The following is a 25,378-nucleotide window of genomic DNA, read 5'->3' as shown; positions in this document are numbered from 1 at the left end:
TAGACTCTTTCTTCTTACTCGCTCTATGTCTCTCATTGTATAAAAAGGTGATCAAAAATACCAAAACCTGCAGGCTGATTATTTATTGGCATCCCTATGAGGGGATGGTGATGATGGAGCTGAAGCTGCACCATCCAAGATGGTATTTATGAGCTTCCCTCGATTAACATCTTGAATTTTAATTTTCAGTTTGCATTCATCCTGTCTTAAGTAATGCACCGTGAAAGCAAATTGTTTAAAAGCTTTGAGAGTTGACTAGACCTGACTTGAACCTGTATGTGTGATGTGACTTTGCCACTTCACCGAATTTCAAACTTGCATGTGAATGGCACCCAATGGCTTGTGAATTACATGCAGCTCCGGGAAGCATGACTCAGTCTTATCACACAGAATTGTGGTACTTTGACACACAGAGATCCACAAGATAGGCGTCACATCTTCCAAAATCCCAGAAAACGACAAAAAATGATAAATAAATATGGATGAATGGTTGCCTTCACAGTAGAAGGAGAAGTCTTGATTGTAAGGACAAACAGCTTTTCACACAGAGGAAAAGTATTTTTTCATTAAAACCAATATTGAAATTGTTTTTTCATTCACAGGTTTTCATTCAAATTACACAAAATGAAATTTTAAACACCCTCAATTATTATCTGTCCTGGTTGAAGCCTACTTGATATAAGTCTCACATGAATCAGCCACAGTGTTATAGGTTTCTTTAGGTGGTTTCCATTCATCCAAAGGGCAAAGTTGAGTTGCTACAGAGAGAAAGAGATAAAGCAGAAGAAAACAACACTATATAGTGGCACTTAATGTTAATTTAGAATAGCCAGTGTTGGTTTAGTTAACACAGATTTCCTATACTGCAGGAAATTCGGCACTGGGAAAGAGTTTTGGTTACAATTTACTGAAATGAGTACTACTTTAGGGCTTTCTCAATCACATATTTTAATCAATATGACTGACTTGGTAGTTTTAACCAGGGCAGTCATCATTTTAAGCAGAGAATGTCCCAACAACTACCCCAGAATTCCCAGATTACAGTATTTGCCGCCATTGTGCAACCCAGCCATTGTTAAGTCCACCACATAACACCTCATAATAAAATGCAATACAACTCAACAGCATCACAAACTGCAGCCACTAAAATAACCTTAAGTTGAATCAATGCCTCTCTTAAACAGTTCCAACAAAAACTGAATATTATAACTGTTGGATTCATAGCAGGATTTATTGAGTTGTAGAATGTAAGCCCATTATGGATTATGTCACATTTCAAAATAAATAAATAAAATAAAAAAGGCTTTGTATACTGATTTGAGATTTGCAAATTTGAATATTTCATTCCAGGCTTATACTGTAAATGTGTTGCATGCATAAAAGAAAGGGCTGTTTTAACAGAGGAATGCATAAAAAAGGAATATGATGTATTCTTCTCTTCATTTTTTTATATGTCCATTTTACTTCAGTACATTTTCTTTTTATGAATACATCCACAATAACTGTTACTGGAAATGTTCACATTTTCTTATTCATACTTTCTGTTATTCTGACAGTCTGCCTAAAAGCATTGACCTTTATACCTCACTAACTATGTAGTTCTTTCAGCTTTTTGTCATAAGTTAATAATGAGAAAAATAGGACAGTATTTATGTTTAACATTGGCATTATATTTAATTCCAAAATGTCCCACATAAAATATAAGCTCCTGATGTCCTACAGCTATACACTGTGTGCTCTGACTGAATGAATTGGTAGGAGATGCATAATCTAGCCTCAGGCTTGTGTAATTTCTTGCCTCATGCTCAAACCTAGTCTTTATTATTAATGTTTTATAGAGAAGTGCACCGAGGGTGAAAATGTGAAAATTTGTTATGAATATTTGTGTGGATGAGTATATGAAATGACAGTAAACAATTATTAAAGAATGCAGCGATTCACCAAAACATTTTCTGAAAGCTATTTCTTTTGTGCTTCAGATGGAGATTATTGCATTGGATTTTATTTTGTGATATGACTTATTGCAACACGAGGTCTCAAAATGCAGTTAACAAGATGGCTCATTTCTTTGAGACTGACTACTTACCTCTGTCTTCTGTTTCATTAATTCATTCTTTCAGTCTTATGTGTGGCCAACAAATTCAGGAGCATTTACTGTATATTTGTGGTTTCCGGTTTTACCTTGTATTTAAATAAGTTATGTCTACTCCTAATTTTGTGAAAAAAAGAAAAAAAAGACACCAAAAGTCATGAAAATGTTTGACACTCAGATTAACACAATATGTGTGAAAGACATTGACACGTTTATGATCATAATTTGAATAGCAATGTTATTAAAAAGAAGAAAGCTACATCTCCTCTGAGCCACTGTTTATTTGATGTAGAGGTTTTATTGGACCTGTGGAAAACCTACCCGAACCCAACATGCATAAATTAATTTTCATAAAAAGAAAAACTCGAACAGACCCTAAGAGAGAGAGAGAGAACACAAACACCAGCAGCAGCATGATGGACTAATCAATTAATTTGATCAATAAACAAGTAGTGGGAAAGAGCACCAATGGTATAATAAAAGTGCCCTGATAACAATTGTAAAGTAATAGAAACTAAAATAATTTGTTTGAATGTTTCAAAGAAAAATGCATAAACAACTGAAAACTCTATTCCACCTCCTGCACCGACAATAAAACCTTCTGTCCCCAACTGGGCGACAGATAAAAAAACAATGTTCTAACGTATTTCAAGCATTTTATTGTTGTTGCTGTCTGTGTTCTGACATTTAAGCTTTCTGTGTGTCTCTTAACAGTGTGTGTGTCTGTGTGTGTGTGTGTGTGTAAGCTTCTTTGAGAGTTTGTCTTTATGTGTGTTGGTTCTGATTATGAAACTCATGTCAATATAGAGTGTGTCATCAGCAAAATATCTGTTATTAAGTAGAGTGGACACTTTTATTACTGTTTTCCACACAAACAATATCTTTGATGGAGCACAGGCTGTTGGATTTATGAGAACTGTGGACAGGATGAGGTTCCAGGCTGTCGAGGAGATTCGAGAGTATTAGCATGAGGGTTTTATACCTACATTATGTAAAATGGGCACTCTTAACTATTGTGTCTTTTTGAATACTGTAATCAGACAAGCTAAAGCTTAGCAGCTCATCATGGCTGATTCACTTGGAGATAAAAGAGGATCCAACAACACAAACCATTAAAAATAATAAGTTAGTATTTTGTAGTGTAACATAGTCAGACATTGGGTTAGTGGCCCTGACAGCATCCTGGCTGACAAATAGGGTTGACACACGGACAAGTGAGGACGCCATACTTGGATAAACTGCTTCCTTTTGTTCTTGTAATGGTCTACTTCCCCTTCCCCCTGCCTGCGCTTTCATTCTCTCACTCTATTATATGGTGTTTGCAGGGAAGTCTGTAATATGCAAAATATGTATCCACTATTTTCACCACTTATGCCAGATACTCCATGAGGAGAGGAAAACAATGGGGCAAGGTGATGAAGAGAAAGAAATAAGTGCTGAATAAAGATAGGTCAAGGGTAGGGGAAAAAAAATATTAAAAATGGGGGACAGGAAGACAAAAACCTAGCAGAAAGTAAAATAAGAGAAGTCTCTTGTGGACAGCTGTGGGGGAGGTTAAAAAGGGAGAGTAGATGGGGAGGAGGAAGGAGGATGCCTCTACTTCTCATCCACTGTATGATCTGTGGGTGGCAGCGATGACTGATGGAGAAGCACTCTAACTGAAGGTCATATCCGAAGTCCTGCCATTTTAGACTGCCTCTGTCACAGGGGAAAGGATAAATAAAGCCCAGGTTGTCGTGTTTATTCACCCAGCTTTCTCTGTGGAGGGAGAGACAGACAGATGATGCAGGTCGAAGAAAATGGAAGGAAGGAACGCCAATAGATGATTCAGAGTTATCTAAGTAGGATTTATCTTATCGTATGTATTTTTCACAAAAGATACTCTTGCGCTGACATTCTCAGATTAATATTCAGTTTAAATAACAAAGACTTGATCTTACTTGTTATGTTTCCCATTGTTTAATTCAACACAATTGATGTTTTTTAAAATGCATTCCTGTTATTTAAAGATTTGTCTTTCCTCCAGACATTGCGACAATAGGGATTGTGAGTGATGGGACTGAGAGGATAGCTTTTCTTCAAATCCAGCTAAGAAGGATTTCGGTTATCAGTGTGATTATTTTTACAAGAGAGAACAGACAATGGTAGCGATTACATAACCATTTGTCATCAAATCATGTACAGCCCAAATAGGGCGAAACAAATTTCTGGAGGAAAAATAAACTACAGCAGACAGCATGTTTCTGAGTTTGGTTTGCCCAGATTGTCACAAGGCTTAAGGACAGCAGTCTGTCACTGCTCCAATGTCCCTGCAGTCTGGCTGGGACACAGAGATATTCGTCTGGCGCTGGAACCAGAGCTGGAGCTGGAGGTTCAGATGGGGTTGCTATCCCCCGGGCAGGGCAAAATGCTCATGGCCAGACGACCTCCCTGCCCAGCCTCTAATATCTGATCAAGAACCATCTGCTGAGGCTTCCAGAGCCCGCACGCTCCCTGCACCGCTTCTCACTGTCTGACCTCTCCAAGGAGAACCCAATGGGAGATCAAGCTATTAGCAGGCTATTAGAATGATTCTGATCACCATGTGAAAAGAAATCATTTATAGTACAAAGTGTTTGTCAACTTGTACAGCACAGCAATGTTTGTACAGTTTGCCAACTTGTGTGGTATTTGTCATATGAGCGCATTAGACGGCAAAAATGCAACTTCAACTTAATATATAATTGTTTTTCTAAGAAGTATGTGGGTCTCCTCAAAATCATTGTACACAAAGAAAGACTCTACTGCTGTAGATGATGAGATGAGATGATAATATAGAAGTTTTCTTCAACTAGCCGGTGGTTACCACTGCCACCTCTGGTATTTCAAATATGAACTTCCTCCCGTTGAGACAGACTGAAGTGCCAGGCAGAAAAAGGTTAGTGTTTTGGTGGTTGTTCAGCTTTTCTCACATGCTACTTAGTGTGTCCATGGCAACTATAGGAATACCCTGAATTTTATGATACATCTTCACCAGTGAAAGCATGAAATGCCTGTCCCATTCAAACTCATAATCTAGCATTTCCACAGTTCTTTATCCCTACCTTTGCCCCAAAAAGCAGTTTGTGTCGACAGTATTTGATTTTTTAAAAAAAAATCTAAACACTACATTTAATTGGTAGATTGTATCCCTTTTGATTATCCTGATTAACAGATATAGATGCAAGCACTCGGGCAAACAGTAATGCAATTACTGAGGAATATGTATATTTTTTACAGCACAACACAAAGAGGAGCTTTTGTAAAAATCAGGCCTGTTAATGAAATGCGTCATTATGATCTAGCAAAGTGTTAATGTTGAACTGACAAGAGGTTTTTACAAGTGGGTATGTATGGATTCATATGAGAGTAAGCATGTCTATGGATCACAGAAGGTACGTGAAATATGCCAAAAGTGCAGTTCACATGAAGTTTTAATGGCCTGTGCGAACACTTTCTGTTCCTACTTTGTGTCGTGCAGCGCCATGCGCCAGGCCTTGATAACAGTTGGTTAATGGGTAATGTGCCACACAAGAGTGATGCTGCACTTTCTGTTTTCATTTTGTTGCTGTAGTGCAGTAATTAATCCAGCTGAACCCTTTGTGCTCACAAAATAAATGCTTTCCATTTTCATTAATAGACAACTCATTAGTACATAATGAGCAAGAAGGCAGCAGTCCCCTCTCTCCCTGTGCAGTAGCCTATAGCAGAGGAGCATGCGCTACACTCAGCTAATTAAAACCTAGGATTGTGTTCTGTCTCCTTGTGTTTTGCTCCAGAAAGAGCACAGGGACATATCTTTAAAACATAAGCTTAATGAATCATGGTATGTAAGTGTTAGCTAGCAGAGGAGAAAACATAAGTCATGCACAGTATGTTTATATATGTCTGTATGGCATATCCCACAACAACTTGCAACTGAAGTCCAAACTGTTAATTACAAGTGCAATTAAAAGTTTTATATTGTTGTCACTGTTATTATTTTCATGTTTTTTTGTCTCTTTATGAAAGAAATATAGTCTTTTTAATAGTTTACATTTTAACAGGGGTAAAAAAGATCATTCTAAAATACCACTATTATGGATTTCTCAGTTGGGTTATGATGTCTGCGGTTTATATTTTTGAATATAAGCTGAAATTCAGTGAAGATGAAGCTCAGTTCTACACTGCTGGTCACTAGTCTAAACTTTTAAATCCCACCATCTTAAAGTTTAAGTCCATCTCGCTCCAATAGTTAAACACACAAAAGTTGAAATGTAATGATTAAAGGCAGTGACAAGCTGCCTCTATCTGTCTGGATGATGGTCTTTGTCTGTCAGTGACTTTTCATCAGGACTGCAATTTTAGAGCTTCCTGCTAAAGGTGACATCTTCCTGTTTCCTGCAATCACCTGTTGTCACTTGTTAAATAACAGTGGTGCTGAGGTTTTTTTTTCTTTTCTTTTTTTTCCTCAAAAGATGTGGAGAAAAAGAATCCAAGATGGACATTCAGGATGTAAATTCCCGGGAAGTGAAGATTGGCCATTCAACAAATGTACAAATGTACGAATGTACACCACCCATGTGCACTGTGGCATGTAGGACATTTTGAAAGGGAACAATGTTTGGATTAGCTTGTTTAAGCAGAATACGTATGATTTCTGTCTATATCATATGATTTCATGTGATTTATTTAGCTCATCTGAGATGAGCTGTATCATCGTTTAGTATTCCTAGAGTCATTAACATCCAGGTCAACGGTCACAAATGACTGGTGTCATCATCCATCACATAGTGGCTTCTTTAGTTCGTAACTTTAAATGATGGGCTGTCACTGTCCACCAGTGAGTGTGATTAAGAGATGAATAGCTCCAGTGTTGGAATTTATCCTAATTATATTATAGTGATGATAAATCAATAGTGGTTAATCATCTGAAGACAGTCGCATTTGTTTGCACTGCAGTCTGCACACTTTACTGCACACCACCTTCCACGTGGCTCCATATGTACAGTATATTAATATATTTATGGGCATGTGTACATGCACTCATACACACACATAATTATTTATTTATACATGCATTCTTACAGCACCTTCCAGTAATGATATTTTTGTCTTGATGAAGCGATGATTAGCTGTAAAGGCTCCTCACTTCATGATGGGGATAAAATCGAACCCAATTTCTGGCTGTAATTAAAACTATTCCCAGAGTGGACTGCTGGAAGGCCACAACTTTAAGAGGTCAATAGAAGACAGGTTTCCAATAGCAGTCTAATTCAATCAGTCTGGGATGTATACTGTATGTTAAGGATCAGGAAGGTGATTTCTAAATGCCAGCATGTACTGAGTGTACATTTGCAGTATCAAAGAGCCAGCATACATCTACAGTCTCACCTGTGGGCCTGGCTACTTATCATCTGCAATGGACAATCTGTACTACGAGTTGTCAGTGACTGCTGTTGGTTGATTTGATTTAAAATGTCTCTAAAACACTGGGGTTATTTTACACTAATTATATAGCTGTTTTTTTCATGTACACATTATCTTTTGCGTGCTGAGTTTAATAACCTGAGAGCATCTGAAAACCTCTGAAATTCAACTGTACAACTTCAAGAAATGCTAGCAAGCAATTTGAAAATTAACTTTTTTCCATTCCATTTTCAAATTGAGAATTTGTAGTTGGCTAAATGCATAAATGTGAATGTAATTTCAGAGATATTACATTTTTAACGACGCAACAAACAGCTGTTCTACAGCATTTGTGTGTCAAAATGACTCAGCTGTCCTCACAGAGTTTGTGACATTAAGGTTAGAAAAGAGGAAGAAGAGGGAGGAGAGGGAAAGAGGGTTCAATCTCAGTTTCATCATTTCATCACTATAATCATTAACTAAAGTCAAATCCATCACATACTGTTTATAGCTTCAATCTAGTCTTGCACAGGTGTGGCAATTTTTCATTTAGACATGCGGTAAGGTAGAAAGAACCAGCTCATTGGTCACAAAAGAGAGAAAGCATTCTCAATCAAGATGAAGCCTGCCTTGCATATAATGTTCTATATTTTGATGCCCACATGTGACAGATGGTGCAAAAAAGTGCTGACAAAAAACTGATGCTGACAGTCATTTATGGTACACAGTGTTTGTCAACTTGTACAGCACAGCACTTTTTGCAGTTTGTCAACTTTTGTGGTATTTGTCATATGAGCACATTAGAGTGCAAAAATGCAACTTCAACTTGAAGAAGTGTGTGGGTCTACTTAAAAATCACTTTACACAAGGAAAGACTCGACAGCTGTAGATGATGAGATGAGAAGATGATATGAAAGTTTTCTTCAACTAGCCGGTAGTTACCACTGCCACCTCTGGTGTTTCAAATATGAATTTCCTCCCACTGAGACAGGATGAAATGGCAAGCAGAAAGAGGTTTATGTTTTCGTGGTTGTTCAACCTTTCTTGTGTGCCATTTAAGTGTGTCCATGGCAACCGTAAGAACCACACCTGGGAGTACCCTGAATTATATGATACATCTTCACAAGTGAACAAAGGTGTTTAAAACATAAAGTCTGAAGCAACTTCAGCTTCAGAGCTTGGTTATTTATATGGGAAACAGTGTATATCTAATTAGCCAGCGCTCTAAATCTTGTGATGTTTGATGTGCTCCACAAAAGCAGTATTGAACCCTGTTAACTCTCAGTCAAAATGTGGCAACAGCCAACATCACAGGGTGGCAAAGTTAGTAGCACCTGCCAGCTGTGTGCAAGCACCACACACACTTTTCTTTATTTATGATCTTTCTTCAGATCCAGAGGTTGGTTGTAAACCCATTTTCTGTAGATGTCAGTTACAGGCTTGCCTTACTTTGAGCATTCAATATCTGCTACAGTGGGAAAAACATAATTGTAGACTGTGTTTTAGTGCCATTTCAAGTTGACAGTTTTTCATGTCGTGGTTGATTGATCATGTCTATTTATTGCTTAAGTTGTCATTGGGCAAATAGATGTGATTTTAATGGTCAGTGAATATAATAAACGTCAACACGAATATTCTGTAAACATGCCTGATAAGCTATTTGAAATACTAAAATGTGGTTTGGTCTATGTTTGCTTCTTGACTTGTTTTCCTTCCAAACCATAGAAATCATATTACATTAAAGTCTATGATAAGAGGATACATGTTTACCTAAGTATCAGTCTTCCTCTGTATCGCTCTCTTCTCCTCTCCATCTTTCTTTCATCCTGTTTGACAGTGAGCGGCTACATTTCTGAGAGGTAAAGCAAAACAGTTGGGAGACGATTATTTTCCTTATTTTGTAAATGTATCTTCAAAATGTAGCTTTTAGTGTCCTTGGGCGTGCTCTTGGGCAGCTTTAACTTTACTAGGCTTGTGTACATCCACAGGGCGGGAAACTTGTATTGGCATATGCCCTACTTTACATAATACTCAAACCCACAGGAGTGCTGCTGCGGGTGAATGGGCACATCAAAACGCCACTCACATATTCACTGCAAATTAGTCTCCAAATCCATATAAGCCGCTGATAGCTGGGAAGGAATGCAGGAATCAATGACGGAGGTTTTCTTTACCTCCCTAAACAGCAGTTATTTATGTGTACTGACACCAATCAGTATGGTGTGTCTGCTGCAACACAGCAAGTTCTAGAGAGGGAAGAAGTGCTTTATTTTGATTATTTATTATCATCCAGGTGGTGTGTGTTCATTATTTACCATTATTAAAACAGTGGTGGAGAGCATGTTACTACATTTTCTTCAAATTTCTCCCTTACCCAATATATTATCTTTGTGTGCACACAGAGAGGGAGGCTCGGATTAGCGCCCTGCTGTTTACTTCAGGTAACACAGGGGCAATTAATTAATCCATCATTTAATTTATGCCTTGTTATACTACTTGTGTTGTCTCAAGCATTTTGTTTAGCCATTACATACACATGTCCAGAATGCTTCGTCAACTTATTGTTATACATAGACTGGATATTAATTAAGGCTGCTAAATGATAACATTTTACCCAGTTACTTTGTTTAACTAAAATTAAAGGGGACATGTCATAATTTTTGTGGTTGTCTGTCATTTATATAATGTTATGATGTCAGATATCTATGTTAAACATAGTCAAAGTTCCAAAACCTGAGGTTAACGTATGTTTAAATGCTTCGTGCAAGTCAAAAGGCCAAGCTTTAACCTGCCCCCTGTTGCATCAGTGCAGGAGCTAACACGGCCTATTTCAGACAGAGGCTGAACTGAGGGGCTGCATAAAGGGACAGTATAAGATAAGTGAGGAGTTTTTTTTTTTTTTTTTTTTACTGTAAATCATAGAAAGATATTCCAGTGCAGTCCTGCATTAAAAATATAGACCTGGAAATGTGCATGATATGTCCCCTTTAAGTTAAACTGGGATACAACAGTAGAATTAGATGATTTTGTTTAATTCACAGACATAGAACAACGTGCACATTCAAAGATTGTAGTCTGGCACAAACATTAGGACCATGGATATATTTGTATGTCGGTATATTTGTCACTGATGTAATTGTAATGCTCTTTGCTGGTGGTTCCTCTCTTTTTTTTGTCTCTCTTTTTTCTGAAAATGTTTGATGATCTTTGAAAATTTTCTCATGTACTTTGAGTAGTTAGCTGTCACATTTTTAAAGACAGTCCGCTTGCACTCCTAGCACTTGCCAGGACATTTCTATTTGACATCTATTTGTCTTTCTTTGACACAAATGACAAAAAGAATAGGATAGGAGCCAGTGATTGTGACATGTTGGGTAATATTTTATCAGCTATGTGGCTACCCTGAAGGTTTTAACAGTGGTGAGAGACTGTAAGCCTTTTGGGTGAGAAGGAAATGGACCAAGGATTTTCTTTTAGTGATAAGGTTGACTGCACTGGGCTGTGAGAGTGCTTCACTAACTAATTATTTGAAGCCTCCTCTCAGATTAGGGTAGACATGCAGAGCTTATGGACAGTCGCATAGCAGACAATCAGACCATGTAATAACCGGAGGGCCAATATTTGCTCAAATCCACTGTAACACCTCACAAAACAAAAGTGTGTAAAGCCCTAATGCTCAGTCCAATCCCACGCCACACTGCCTTGATAAACACAGACGCCACCCCCACAATGGACGCCATCTTTACTCTGGCAATTAGGCAAAGCTTTGGATTATCACTGCCTCAGCCCAGCACACCATAAATCCATCCGGATTCAATTATTCCCCCTCCATGTCTATGGCCATTTGGGCTTTTTGGGCACATGGCCAGAATAAATGTTTCCAAGGGTTTGGACTGCTGAAAATAAAAAGTTATTTATAAAAATAAAAGCATTTTTCTTCTCATTGTTTTTTGTTTATTCTTGCAAGTTTGACAAGTCTATTAAATAAAAATGAAACCTTGGGAGCTTCCAAACATTGTCTTGGTAAATATTTTATGAGGACAATAAGCTAAATTTACAGTATTTTTCTCCTTCACAAATACACCTCCTTCTTTTTTTTGGAAAATGTTCCATATTTTGTTAAAAAAAGAGCTGCAGTACATTGTTTCCTCCGAGCAGCTCGTGTTTTGATCCACATCTTTTGGGCCAGGAGTTGTGGGCTTTGAGTAAGAACCTAAAATGCTTGCTGAAAGGATTTGATTTGCTCTGTCTCACTTCTTCTCAAAAGCATTATTTTTACTTATTAGAAAGCTCACTCAGGGTAAATTGTTTAAGAGATCAAGGGTTTCCAAGGGTCTGGAGACTCTCCTCTTTCTACTTGAGGCTTCTCTTCGATGTGTTTGCAGATGTTTTTTTTTTCTTTCCCTCCACCTGGTCTCTCCATGAGGAGTGGAGAAAAGCTGCTGTGTGTACAGTATTTGTGTGTTGTGCTCACACGTACTGTACACTGTGTGTTTGCATATTCAGGAACAACTTAAGTATGCATGAATGTGGTAAAATGGGTATTCTTCGCAGGTCTGAGATGAGAGACCCCCCTGGTTGTGTACAGCCCCCCCCCATCTATCTATCCTCTTGGGTGGCTTGTTTCCCCCCCAGCAAATCACTGCCTTGGCTGTCATCTCCTGCATTTTGTGTGTCTGCTATACAGCAGCCTGTCAGCTCCCAACACATTCCTCTGTGTGTCTCCTCTCTTTTATCTACAGATACCACAGTGTCATCACAAAAAGGTAAGACAACGCTCAATCAGTCACCTGTGGATCCGTGTGCATTTTCAGATGGGTGGCGTGGGGGTGTGTTGCTTTGTGTGTCTGCGTGCGCACTCAGTTTTTGCTAATGAGATGAAAAACATTTCACGGTGTTGTTGATGTTGATTTGAAATTGAGTCATTCAGTGTTTGTGGTACAGAACAATCAGTTTGATTACAAAGTCAATCACTCACACCCACTGACACCTAGACTAAATTATCCTGCTATCCCGTGATGATAGACAGCCCACAGTCTGTGTTATGTTCAGACTAATCACAGTTCTGTTTTAACTCCTCCACACTTTCATGTGTATGTAAATGTGAAGTTTTGGGGGAGGTGATTGTTTAGCATAGTGGATCTTCAGGGAGAGGCGGGAGGTGTAGTAGAGGGGGGGGGGGGGGGGTGTTTTGTAAGAATGTACCTGTAGGCTGTTTTGATTTGGCATGATGATAGGGACAGACAGTCAAACTGTCTAAACAGCTCCAGGGGTCTTTTTCTGAGTGGCAGCCTGCAGGTGTATGCACCGTACAGTCGCAGCCCTCTACTCTTCATATTGGAGATACAGTAATGGCAGAGGATGTGTCACGCTCTGTGATTGCAAAGCAGGAGCAGACAATCAGTCAGGAGAACTCCCTGCTGATTTTGTTGAAACTTTCTTCGATCCCCTGCTGTGCTTGTAAGGATTTAGGTGGTGTTTTGTATGAGCTCTTACCAGAGCAGAACAGAACACAGGTGAAAATATTTTCATTGTCACCTGGATCTGATATAATGTGCACAACATGTATATCTGTAAAACCTTAACAGAAGGAGTGTGTCTTCGGGAACATGGCGACATTTTTCACCTTACAAAGCTTCAGATCTATCGAAGCTGCTTGTAGATACAGTACAAGAGGCAGTGATAGAGTATATCTGTGTGACAGGTTACACTCAGTATGCCTTCACCCCCACACACACACACTGTTGTGAGGCCTATGTATGTGATGACTATGTGGTGTACGATGCTGTCAGACGGGCCTATAAAGGTAAGTGATGTGGGTTGCCCGAGCCTCGCTCTTTGATGAATGTTGAAGGGGAGCAGAGGCTGGCGTGGTGTACATCATCCCTCCACAGCCGCACTCGCATATGTTTCTGAATTAGAGGGAGATAAATAAGGCCGAGCCACCCTGACGGTGAATGAACGCTCACTTTTGCGAGCTTGTGTGTGTCCATGTCTGCGTCTGACTTTTGTGTGTTTGTATGTCTTTCTTTTCTTGCCCATCCAATATGTCCAATTCAAACCTGTTTAGTCTGAAGCATCAACAAAAAACATTCCCTGTCTGCCTCTCGGTGCCACACATCAAGAGTGCCGTGGAGAAAAATAGCCAGCTGTATTCATTCATACAGTCTGAGTTATAGATGGCTATGCAGCAATGACAGGGCCATCGGTACTGAAGAGCCATGGGGCCTTGAGGCAAAGATAATGTACATAAACCATGTACTTGTGTGTGCACATCTCTCAGAAGACTGCCATATATGTGTGTGTGTTTTTTTCTGTGTATGTGAGCATGAAAGATCTACAAAGTAGGATTTGTGTGCACTGACAGTGTCAAGTCCCCACGGTATCAATCAGTTAATATTCAAATTGAGAGATGTCGGTCTCAATGTCTTTTAAAAGTGTGCTTTGGTACAATACACGTGTTAGACTGAAGGGCAACACATACCATTTAGGTCCAGATAGTATTCAGGCTGTGGTTAAATAACCTTTACTGTTGTTCCTCACCAATATCATGATTAATACAGGGCCTCATTATAATGTGACCTTATTCTTTAGTTCTCTACTTCTGTGGAACATTCCCACTATCTGCCCCCCTACTATGACATCCTTTATCAAACACCTCTCCACCCCCTAACACTCTCTCCTTCTCCTTCCCTCTCCTCTGCCAAATGAAGTATATTTATGGCACCTGTGCTGGAAAAACAGTCTCCAGGAGTCGTCCCTCTAATTTCATTTTCAAAATGCCAGCAATAAATTTATCAAATGGGCTGAATCGAATCGGAGTCACACGCAGTGCCATCCGTCATGGGCTGTCCCTCGGGGGCTTGTGGGCGTACTTAAGCCAGCCAAAAACCTCTGCTGGCAGGAGAAAAAGACAGAGTGTTGAGAGGGGAGGGGGGTTCTGGTAGGAAGGGAAACCAGATGAATGTACTGGAGAAATATGCTTAGACCAAAGATGTGTGTGCATATCTTTATGTGCTTAAAAACATATGCGCGAGCATGTTTTAGATTGTTCATGAGTGTGGATGCATGCATGCATAGAGGTTAGTGCTAATTCTTTCAACACATAGGAGGCTCAGGCTGGAATCTCAGTTAAGCACTTTGGCTGTCGATGTGGCAGCGTAATAATTGATTAATGACAATACAAGTTAATTGATTGTTTTACTCACGTTTGCATTTGTAAATCCCTCTCAGTTCAAACACCACTTTGAGCTTTATCCTCTCTCCTGCCTCTGAAAACTTCAGGTTCACACGCTCCGTGCCCTCCCATTCCCCTCCCATTTCTCAGTTCCTTTGGCACCTTTGCCTCACTCTCTAAATGCTTTCGTCCCTCCTTTCCTTTTGTTTCACCCCTCTTTCCCTCTGCTTATCTTTCCTTCTCCTCTTAGCATTTATCGCTGCGCAGGTTAAGCCAGGCGTGAGTGAGGGTAAAGCAGCTTAGTACTAACAGGGCTAATGAAGTCAGACCCCGTATTCCTCTGACGGGGATCAGTGGCCCTACTCTGTGAAGCCTGTCAGCGTTTAATGATTAGATGAAACATTCAGACACCCGCTACGAGAAGACAGGCACACTGATATGTGGTAATACCCGATCGTGGTTTCTCTTACGCGGATCCACAAACATTTATGCATGCACACGAACCCGCCACACACAGACATGTACAGTACTTACACGCACTCACATATGCATGCACACATACGCTCCCACTCCTCCCACTTTGCAAAAGGTGCTGATATATGACTCAAACATAGCATCGAGGGTATACACAGCAAAGTGATGGGGATAAAAAAAAAACGAATGACAGGGAGAGTCAGAGAACGAGCAGTCTGGCTATTGATTCCCGCTATGTGCAGGAAGGTGGAGAAAAAAGTAAGCTGCATGAGAGAGATTTTCCCCTCGCCTTGATGAACAGATTGTAAACAACTCTGCACGCTCTATTCAAGATGCATGCTGTGATCCATGATTTTTCACCGCTTCTCACTCTCGCTAAAAAAGCGTGATAGAGGATCAATCAAAAGGCCAGCATCTCAAAACCTTTTTGAACATTTCAAGATTAATCTCTGATTAATTCGAAATCCTATTAGATTAAGTTATCCCTCTCCGTGCCTACGCGTGGCAGCTTAATGTGTGGTTGTGGTGGTAGTGAGTGCTGTTAGTATGTCAGTAAGCGTGTCAGTGTCAAAGTGGGAGGGTGTTTGTTTGTGTGTTTAAATGCTAAAGTAGAAAAATGGAGTGACAGAGGCAATGTTTGGGTCAACAAGCTGCCTGTTTGTGAGAGTGAGAGGGTGGCTATGAGGGCTTAACCACTTTTTGCCCCATTAGCCACACACGCTAATTTACCTGTCAACTTACATCTACAGAAGGAACTTACACTCTTCTCAACTTCTCTCTCTTTCTGTTTCTGTTTCTCTCTTCCTTAGCCCCTTCCTGTCTAAATCTCTATCTCCAGATTTCTCCCTCATTACATTTTGTTCAATATCTTCCTTCCACTGCTAAATTGGAAACATATTCTGTCCTCACACCAGTAATTCCTCTCCCTCCTGGGAAAGTACCTGTTTAGCTCCAGTTGAGGAATCTTAAGACATAGGATTTAAATGGAATGTATGTGCAGTTCTGCCTATGTGCTGCTGCTCCAAGAGTCTCATGTATCTCTTGGTTTGCAAAGCCTCCTTAAAAGTACTTCGGAAAACTACATGAAAGTATGGTTTTTATAAGGAAGCACTTTCTTCACATCCAAAAAAGTGTGATTACAGCACAGCTACCATGAGGAGAAGTAGGCTATAGTTGGACTATTATATTTTATACTGAGGGTTGAGGACATTATGGTATGTCCTCTTTGTAATACACAATGTGTTGAGCTATATACAACATATTTGTGTGTGGACTTACATCTGAAGAGCTTAAAGATCCCATGTGGTCTAATAATTGATGTATCCATTGTAATTGGTGATTGTGAAGGAATGTTATCTTATGCCTGAAGCTGTTGAGAATTTTAAGTCTATTAATAAATTATCTTTCTTCCCTTGTCTTGTGATGATTTGGTAACTTTGATAATTAGTTAAAGGCTAATTCTGGCAAAACAGCACAGGCTTATAAAGAATGCATCAAATGAGAATTAAATCTTTCTTTAACAAAATACTAAGTGTAAAGAGAGGAAACTAGACTACTGGCTTATTTTGGCACTCTAAAAGAGCGCCTCTCTGTTTAGCACAGCATTTAGAAACACGCAGTGAGCTTAATTCTCAAAATAACAATACAGTAATCCTCATGTGATCTTCTCAGCTATTAACAGCCTCATAAATTCAGCTCTGAAAAAGCCTCCCTGACACCATTGCCACATCAGAGTGTGATGAGTTTGCACTATTGTTCAGAGATAAGATAATAAACACTGAGTTGACTACAAGCTTTTATGCGTGAGAGACCCTGCCTGGGCTCATGAACAAAGTCATGTAATTAAAGCCTCATCCCGCTTCCTTGATGCTATCATGGGCATCTTTTTTTATATGGAAGTGTTCAGTTGATGAGATGGTAGAAGTTGTGGTCATTACCTGAAAGCTTCCATTGGAAAGCCAACATCTTAACCTCTGAACTGCTTCACAAACAACACAATTTTCCATCCAATTTAGCTGGTTTTAGTGAGATAAATTCTTACCTCACTGGTACTGAATTTTAGATAAACACACTCACCACAGCACTGACACGGCCGCAGTTAATGCAATAAATGTCAAAGGGTTAAATGTGGAAGAACATGGCCCTAAAAATTCACACCTTGTGCTCACAATTGGGAGGATTTAGTTGTTCTCACTTTTTTAGCTGAAATATAAATGGAAATCTTTATAATGCAATATGGAGTTCAGAATAAAATATACGACTTCATTAGTGATAATTACACTTGGAATAGAGTTTGTAGCTCTTTTATTAATAATAATTTTAGTAATCAGTAAGCAAACATCACAAAAACTTTTACGCTTATTACAATGTTTTCTACAGAAAATACATTTTTCTATGTTTACATTGTACCAAGTACAATTTTAATAGTTTTAGTAATTTTAATGAGTAGACCTTAACCTGCCGTATCCTATTTTATTTCTTTATTTGTCAAAAATAGTTGCTGCAGAAGCAGTGCATAGACAATATATAGCCTTTTAAGTTATCCTGAATCTCAGTTTTATATGAAAGGAATTAGTATGCAAGCAACTTGTGTTTTCCAACTTTATTATGTGAAATCCAATTTTATTCATATACTGTATTCCTGGCTTACAGGAGCGGAACAGTTTATCATTGTTAATTCATCACTCCATTTGTTCCAAACAGTGACAATAAGTGGGTGGGATCTGTGACTTTGATTTGATGAATGATAATTGCCTTGAGCTTCACAACTTCAAGCGTAGTTTATGATGTGAAGGGATTATACAAATTCATTATCTTTCATACGTTTACTCTTAAATTGAGTCAGATGTCTTTAGCTTTTGATAAATTAGACATGTAATAAATATATGTTTTATTTTTATAGTTCAGTGTTTGTGTCATTTCTGTGTTTGCTGACTTAATTGGGTGACAATAAATACATGATGAACATTGTTAATAAAGCAAACAAGAGATAACAAGCTTGGTAATGAGAACAAAAAAGACAAATTATAAAAATAGAACTTATCTATATGACGCAATGTCAACTGACTGCCTTCATATCCTACTGATGACTTGATAAATTGTAATCATATAAGCTAAATTAATTTTATTAATTATTTTCAGACATTTCCATCCATAGCAGAGGGAATTTAAAGAGCTATTTTGATCACATAGTATCATATGGTGATACAGGTGGTGCTTTGTTTTACTGCAATTCATATGTTTTCCCAACTGTCTACACTCTAAGTGTCAAAATATATTAAATGAATGTGTTGTTTTGGAAAGGAGCACAAATACTCTTAGTCTTCCATCTGCCACCTCTTATTCCAACAGTCTCGCTTTCCCGTCACTACACACTATATTGTATGACACAAGCCCACTGAATGTGCAAGAGTGGATTGGCATCACAATCCAACCATCTTAAATTGACTTTTATATAAATACAATCGCTAAGCCAGTTTAAATTTAACTTGTAGTTTTCAGTCCAGCTCAAAATTCTGCTCTGGCTGTCCAAGATGCAAAACTACAAATAAAACACTGCAGTTTTAATTTAATTGAATGTATTTGAACTTCCGTCAACCCAATCCCGCATTTCTATCAGATGCAGTGACCTCGCTCAAAGCTCAGTGTGTGTATTCCAATAACAGGAGTTGCTTTCAGGCTTCCTATGTAGCAGTAATGACTGAATGAGTATGTGCAAACATGCCAAGGTTTGTATTCTGCTGCGTCCTTCTCATGCTTCTCTGGATCCCCGTGACGAGAGCCATGATTATTTTGACCTTTACTTTTTTTGTACTTCAGCTGTGTCTGTTCTGCAGGAGAGGGGTCATTATAGACATGATCTTGTCTACATTGCCTCCCTCAAGGCAACTAATAAGGTCTAGCATATATGGGATTTAAATGCCAACAGAAGACATTGTAGGTTCACGGCGGACTCCTCAACAAGTATAGTTGGAATCTCTGTGACAGGATTGAGTACTCACCACCTATGTCTTTTTTCACCAATTCTATCACAGAGATTTCAATTATAAGCAGAAAGTAACTTTTTTTTTCTGTAACAATGTCAAAGGCTCTTCGTTATTGCTCACAAGAGACTGATAATGCGTTTTGTTTGCCCGGGTAAACCCTGCAACATGTCCAATTGAGTGTTAGCCAGAGATAAAGACTAAACCACACAAAGCGGGCCTCAGCAGACCCACATCTTAGGCTCATTAAGGCTGTCTGGGCATTGAAACATTTCTCAGGCAGAGACAGAGCACAGATAAAAGCGGAGACAAGTAAAACGAAAAGAATGGAGACGGAAGTAAACTGATCACCACTCTTTCTTATAGAATCCTGTTCTTAAGCCTCAACAGCCAATTAGATCCGGGAACAGCCTGTTCCCTTGACGGATGAACTTAATTTGATATTCTGTGTTCTGCTCAGTAGGGTGCAACACTGATTGCACTGGTGGATGGAGTTTTCAGGCCATCCATGCCAGCAAAATGTAATTGACTACGTAGAGATAGACTGCAGCTTATCATAACCGTTCTCTCTTTGGTAGAGCAGTTTCATTTAAAAGGTGCGTCAGCTTTGTATCTGATGGTGTGTGGCAGGTATCCGGAAGATTAGAGCGTGGTTGCAAGCCCAGAGATGTTCGCGTTGCTGTTTGGCGGCCCTTAGGAACAGAGCAGCGGCAATCCCATGGAGCAAATAACTCTTTGTCATGATTCAACAACATGTTATTGTCACAGGACTACCTGCTCTGAGTCACTTAGATGATTCATACATCTTTGTCTGTTTACTGACAAGACACCACAGTTGAGCTTGAAGCTCTACAGGGCTGGCATTGCCAGGGAAGCGGGTGGCATATTGCACCCAGCAGGATAGCTCCTATGCAGGCCTGCAGGGCAGAGGGATTTGGCCAGCTGGGATTAGCTCAGCAGGGTGAAACAGAGGGATACAGACAGAGAGGGACAGACAGGGAGAAGGAGAAAGAGTACATCAATCTCTGCTCAGTACACAGACACCTGAGAAACCAGAGAAAGAGCCGCTGAGAATCATGCTGAGTCTGGTTCATACACTGTTGCACAATACATATCAAAACCTCTGCCACCTTTTTGCTATAAACCCAGAGCCAAACTAATCAGCAATAAATTACACATAAGATTCCACATTATCTTTTGAAATAGTTTTGCCCCTTTTCACACTTTTGGATTTCTTCTTTTTACATTTAACAACGGCTATAAACGTCTGAGTGAGGACATTCAAAATGCCCATAATGAGGTAAACACATCCCCCGACTCCACAGTCACACTAATTAAGCAGGCTTATTCCTTCTACAGTACTGTGCTCTCAGACCCTGTCAACTGCTCAAAGGCATGTCACCACAGTAATGGCAGATGGGTATTTTCAAGCCAAACACAAATAAGAAAGTTGAAATGGTTAAAAAACACACACACACACACACACACACACACACACACACACTAACAGGAAAGAAAGCAGAGCCAGTTGCCTCTGACAGACTGCTGAGGAAACGTGTCTTTATTCTTTGCTTGGGCTGGTTCATTTCTGTCCGAGGGATGGATCTAATCCAAGAGTTTATTATCAAACTTCAGATGCAAAGCCTGTTCGTTTTCTGACACCAAAGAGGGCCAAGAAAATGAATCGGGGTCTGGACAAATTGGCATCACTCACACGAGCGCAATGGGAAAAAATACTTAAAATGTAGAAGTTGTGTCTTCCTTCAACTCTTCTCCAGAATTTTTCAGACTTCTTCTGATAACTGTTCTATTTTTCACCAGTCACACATTCACAGTGCATCATGGTGAATATATATCGTAGAGTACAAGCTTTTGCACAGGCACGTTTAAAGCAAATTGTTTTGTTAGTGCTGTCTTCCCTTTGGGCTAATGTAATAAGATATGGTTCTATTAGAGAGGAATACAGAGAGAGAGAGAGGATGATAAAGTATCACATTGTGTGGTATATTTGCTGCATCAGGTACTCAGGCCCCACATTTCCTTCTCCCAACATCCAAGAATCCCCAGGGTTCCCTTCCCTCCCTGCTTTGAAACAAAACAAAGAAACGCTCCAGATGCATCCTCCATTGGAGACCACTGGGGCAAGAGAAGGCAACCACAGTAAATCATATCACATATTACGAAGTCGAGAAACAGAAATTGATGGCTTACAAGAAAAATGACAGCAAAGGGTTAAAGATTTAGAAAGAGACAATAGTATCATTCATTAAATTACATTATAATAAGTTACAAAAGGGATATGGGTGAGAGTAGAGGATGATTAGGGCGATCACTGAGTCTTACACAAAGCAAAAGGTCTCTTTGGGAATGTTGCTAACGTTACCTTATGGGATCAGGCATACCTGCTGGCAAATGATGAAAAATGTTTGCAAAATTATTAGTCTACCATATAAACTCAGATCAAGGACTAATTTTTAAAAAAAATGCATGCATGTCTTACAGCAGTGTGTGCTTAATCATAGCTTTTTGTGCCACTTATAGTAACCATTTTACAAACAAATTACTGTGCAAAGCTACGTAACTTTCCAGTCAGCCTGTTTACCCTGGAGAGAGACATTGCACCTAGGAAGTGAGGTAGGCCCAGATGGATTATTCTAGGCTAATTCCAAGCACAAATCAGCACACAGCCATCAATAATTCATGTAGAAGTCTTTGAAAGGTAAACACTGCTTAGCCCATTAAGAATCCAGATTGGCGCAGTGCCATAATGGCACGAATACTGTACACAACTTAACTCCACATACAGAGGGTCTGTAGCCACTACAGAAATAATGTATGTGCTCTATATGGAAATACAATGCTCATTAGAGGAAGTTGGGGCTTATGCAGACCTATAGCCGGTACTACCTGGTGCAGCATTAGCATGAAATTGATGCTAAAGATGACAGAGGAGGGTGATCACTGAGTCTTGCACCAGAGCAAAAGGAGTCTTTGGGAATGTTGCTACCATCCACTGAGGCCTCGATTGGATCAGGGGACCTACTGACAAATGATAAAAAATATTTGCAAAATTATTAGTCTACAGGATGAACTAATTAATAAAAATGCATGCATGTCTTACAGCATTGTTGTTTCAGCAAGAGAACTAAAGCCATTTGGTCACCCCCCGCCCCTCACTGTGCTCTTAATCTTAGCTTTTAGCGCCACTTAAAGTAACCATTCTACACTCATCAAAAATGAGGATAACAAATTATTGTGCAAAGCTACGTAACTTTCCAGTCAGCCTGTTTACACTGGAGAGAGACATTGTACCTAGGAAGTGAGGTAGGCCCAGATGGATTATTCTAGACTAATTCCAAGCACAAATCAGCACGCAGCCATCAATAATTCATGTGGAAGTCTTTGAAAAGTAAACACTGCTTAGCCCATTAAGAATCCAGATTGGCGCAGTGCCATAATGGCACGAATACTGTACACAACTTAACTCTACATACAGAAGGTCTGTAACCACTACAGAAAAAATGTATGTGCTCTGTATGGAAATCCAATGCTCATTAGAGAGAGTTGGGGCTTTTGCAGACCTATAGCCGGTACTACCTGGTGCAGCATTAGCATGAAATTGATGCTAAAGATGACAGTAGAGGGAGGCAATTAGAGTGACAGCTGGTGCTGGGATGTGTTGAGTTTTGTGGATTGATCTTCTCTGTCAGCTTTGTTTTTGTGCACTTCAGACATATGGGAGACTTGTGCTCTCATTCAGTCAGTAAATGCACATAGCTTAAATGCTAAAGAGGATCATGCTCCCACTGTATAGTTCATTTTTACTCTTCTTTTTTGCCGTATAATTTGCACACTGGCTTTCCCTCCCATTTAGCCAGTTTTTCCTTTCTCATCTTTTTATGTGTTTTTTCAAGGTCTGTTTGTGATATTGAGGCTATGGGGAGTTGCTGGTTGTGTGGTATGTTTACGTAGCTTTTAGCAATTGCCGATCATCAGCACTGTAATTCCCACCTGAGCAATGCAAGATAGGGAGTGGTCTGTGTCTCTGTCTGCCTTGGATGCTCATTAGATAAAGTGGAGGTTCATGTACTGTACTTCCACCAGTGGTTTTACAATTTGTGTGTATACATCTCTCTTTCTTGTGCTCTTTCTCTCATCTTTCAATGCTCTGGAGATGGTCTACTCAGTGCAAACAGCATCTGTCCGGGAGAATAATAACATCTATAATCGTTCCCCAGAGAGTCAACAGTGGAAAACAGATTTTTCTTTGCTCTTTTTTTTAAACTTTGCATCTCAAAGTTTCACTATAATTTAAAGACACCACACACAAGATATTCTGTAAATGCATCAGTTTCATATGAGTGGTGATAAAAATTTCACATTATCTCTTGTAAGAGACTCTCTTTCTACATATTTAACTTTTTCTCTTCCGTACATCTTTTGAAGCATAGCTTATCAGTACACCAATATGGGATTTCCTGTAGAGTTGAACCTGAGAATTACCATATTAGGCAAGTACAAGACAAGGAAAAGTCTTTGCAATAGTGCTTTTCTAACTTAAGAATGTGTGGAACTCATTCCTTTCCCTTAACCCCTGCTTGGATGTGGTAAATAGTCCCTGAACTTCTAACAGGCAGAAATCAAACAGTGAGTTCCTGGGGGGAGTAGCTCGTCTTTCCAACATCTTATGTGGGGAGGAAAGCATATTCACATAGGATCAGATTTTCATGGCTGGTTTTCAGGCATATGGATTTATGTCTCAATGCAGAGAGGAGTAAAATAGAAAGAGTTGAAGGGGTTCCTGGGTGGATTAAATGCTTACGTTGTATATGTGTCAAGCTGCGTAAGTGTGTTTTAGCAAGTGTGTATGTGCACACAGATAAGAGTGCACATGTACTGTACATGTATGTGCACACTCCATCCACGAGAGTTATCACTCTTGTTGCAGCTCACTCCATTAGCGGGTAGGGATTCCTGCGCTCCGCTCCTAGCCAGAGGAGACCAATTAAAGCCATCAGGCAGCGTCAGGGGAGCTGAGCTGCTCTCAGAGCCTGCGGAGCTGGAGAACAGAGGGTTTAGACTGGCTCCATCCTCCACGATCAGCTCTGTACTGCCTGCAGAAAGGCAGTATAGGGATCCTTAGACAATTACAGGAATACACACTACTAAATGATACAAGGATGTTAATAAGCTCAATGGTTATACTTTTTGCATTTCCTTTTCTTGGTTTTAGTTTTTAACTCTTGTAAAGCACACAGCATTGCATCTATTTGCATTAATATGCTTTATAAATAAAGATCATGACGATAATTGTAATTTTCATTGTCTTCACCCATTTAATCTTACTCACAACAGCAGGTCAGTCAATTACAAGGTTAACACATGTAAACAAATGATTGCTCATACTTGTTCTTATGTGCAGTTTAGAATCTCCAACTCTTGGGGCTGTGGAAGGTTGTTACATGAATTCTACATTTCCAAATGTATGTCAGTTCTTTCACAAAAGAAAAAAAAAACAAAATGTGTACTTTGCCATGAATCATGTGTTCCAATCCAGTAGAGTCCTTCTTTAGTATATACCATCCTTTTTGTATGACCTTATTTTTTTTGACCATCAAAAACTGAATGATTTTCGAGAAATAAGTTTTCAATGCTATGAGGATGCGTGCCTGAGTACTTTAAAACATTGCCATCTCCCTAATAGAAATGCAGAAAGGAGAAGCAGAGATCCAACTCAGTTTGAGGCCTTCCCAGTGGGTGTTATTATTGTGTGGTTTTCCTGCAGCCTTCCACACTAATGTGCCTCTCGTCAGTGATGCCCGACCATGCTTCGGGGCTTTGTTATAGCACGGAGGCCAGAGATGTCATACCCTGTTACAAAATAAGGCACCAAATATGAGCTTCGTTTTTCCTATTCCACCCCTCCCTCCCTCCTGCTTCGCCCCCCCCCCCAGCCCTGGGGATCACTGCCGTGGAAAAAGAGCCTGCTCTATGGTGTCTATACTCAGTAGGTAATAACTCGCTGTTCAGGCTCAGATAAAGAGCTCCATTCATTAAAGTGGCTGCTCTCTTTCTCCACACGAGTGAAACCTATCCCCCGGGAGAACAGCAGTGAACTACAGAGTTGAAGCCACAGGCACAGCCCTCACCATCCCTGATTGCATCCCTTCGAGCTATTTGGTGGAAGAACCTAACTCCCATCTACTCTCACCAACACTGCGCACCGGTGCCCTCCCCGTGCCTCAT

General features: G+C 39.7%; 1 protein-coding gene across 4 annotated transcripts in view; it reads left to right on the top strand.

The window, feature by feature from the left end:
* Positions 1-25,378, top strand: part of LOC121895088 (cadherin-4-like) — a 276,647-nt gene that overhangs the window by 124,846 nt on the left and 126,423 nt on the right. For all 4 annotated transcript variants that reach the window (XM_042407923.1, XM_042407925.1, XM_042407922.1 and 1 more), the window contains one exon: positions 12,241-12,264. In XM_042407923.1, the coding sequence (XP_042263857.1) occupies positions 12,241-12,264 (24 nt within the window). The remainder of the gene's footprint in view (positions 1-12,240; positions 12,265-25,378) is intronic.

The sequence above is a fragment of the Thunnus maccoyii genome, chromosome 4 (assembly GCF_910596095.1).
Source record: "Thunnus maccoyii chromosome 4, fThuMac1.1, whole genome shotgun sequence".
Taxonomy (NCBI): domain Eukaryota; kingdom Metazoa; phylum Chordata; class Actinopteri; order Scombriformes; family Scombridae; genus Thunnus; species Thunnus maccoyii.
Note: the sequence above shows the minus strand (reverse complement) of the source record. Positions and strands in the feature narration are given on the sequence as shown.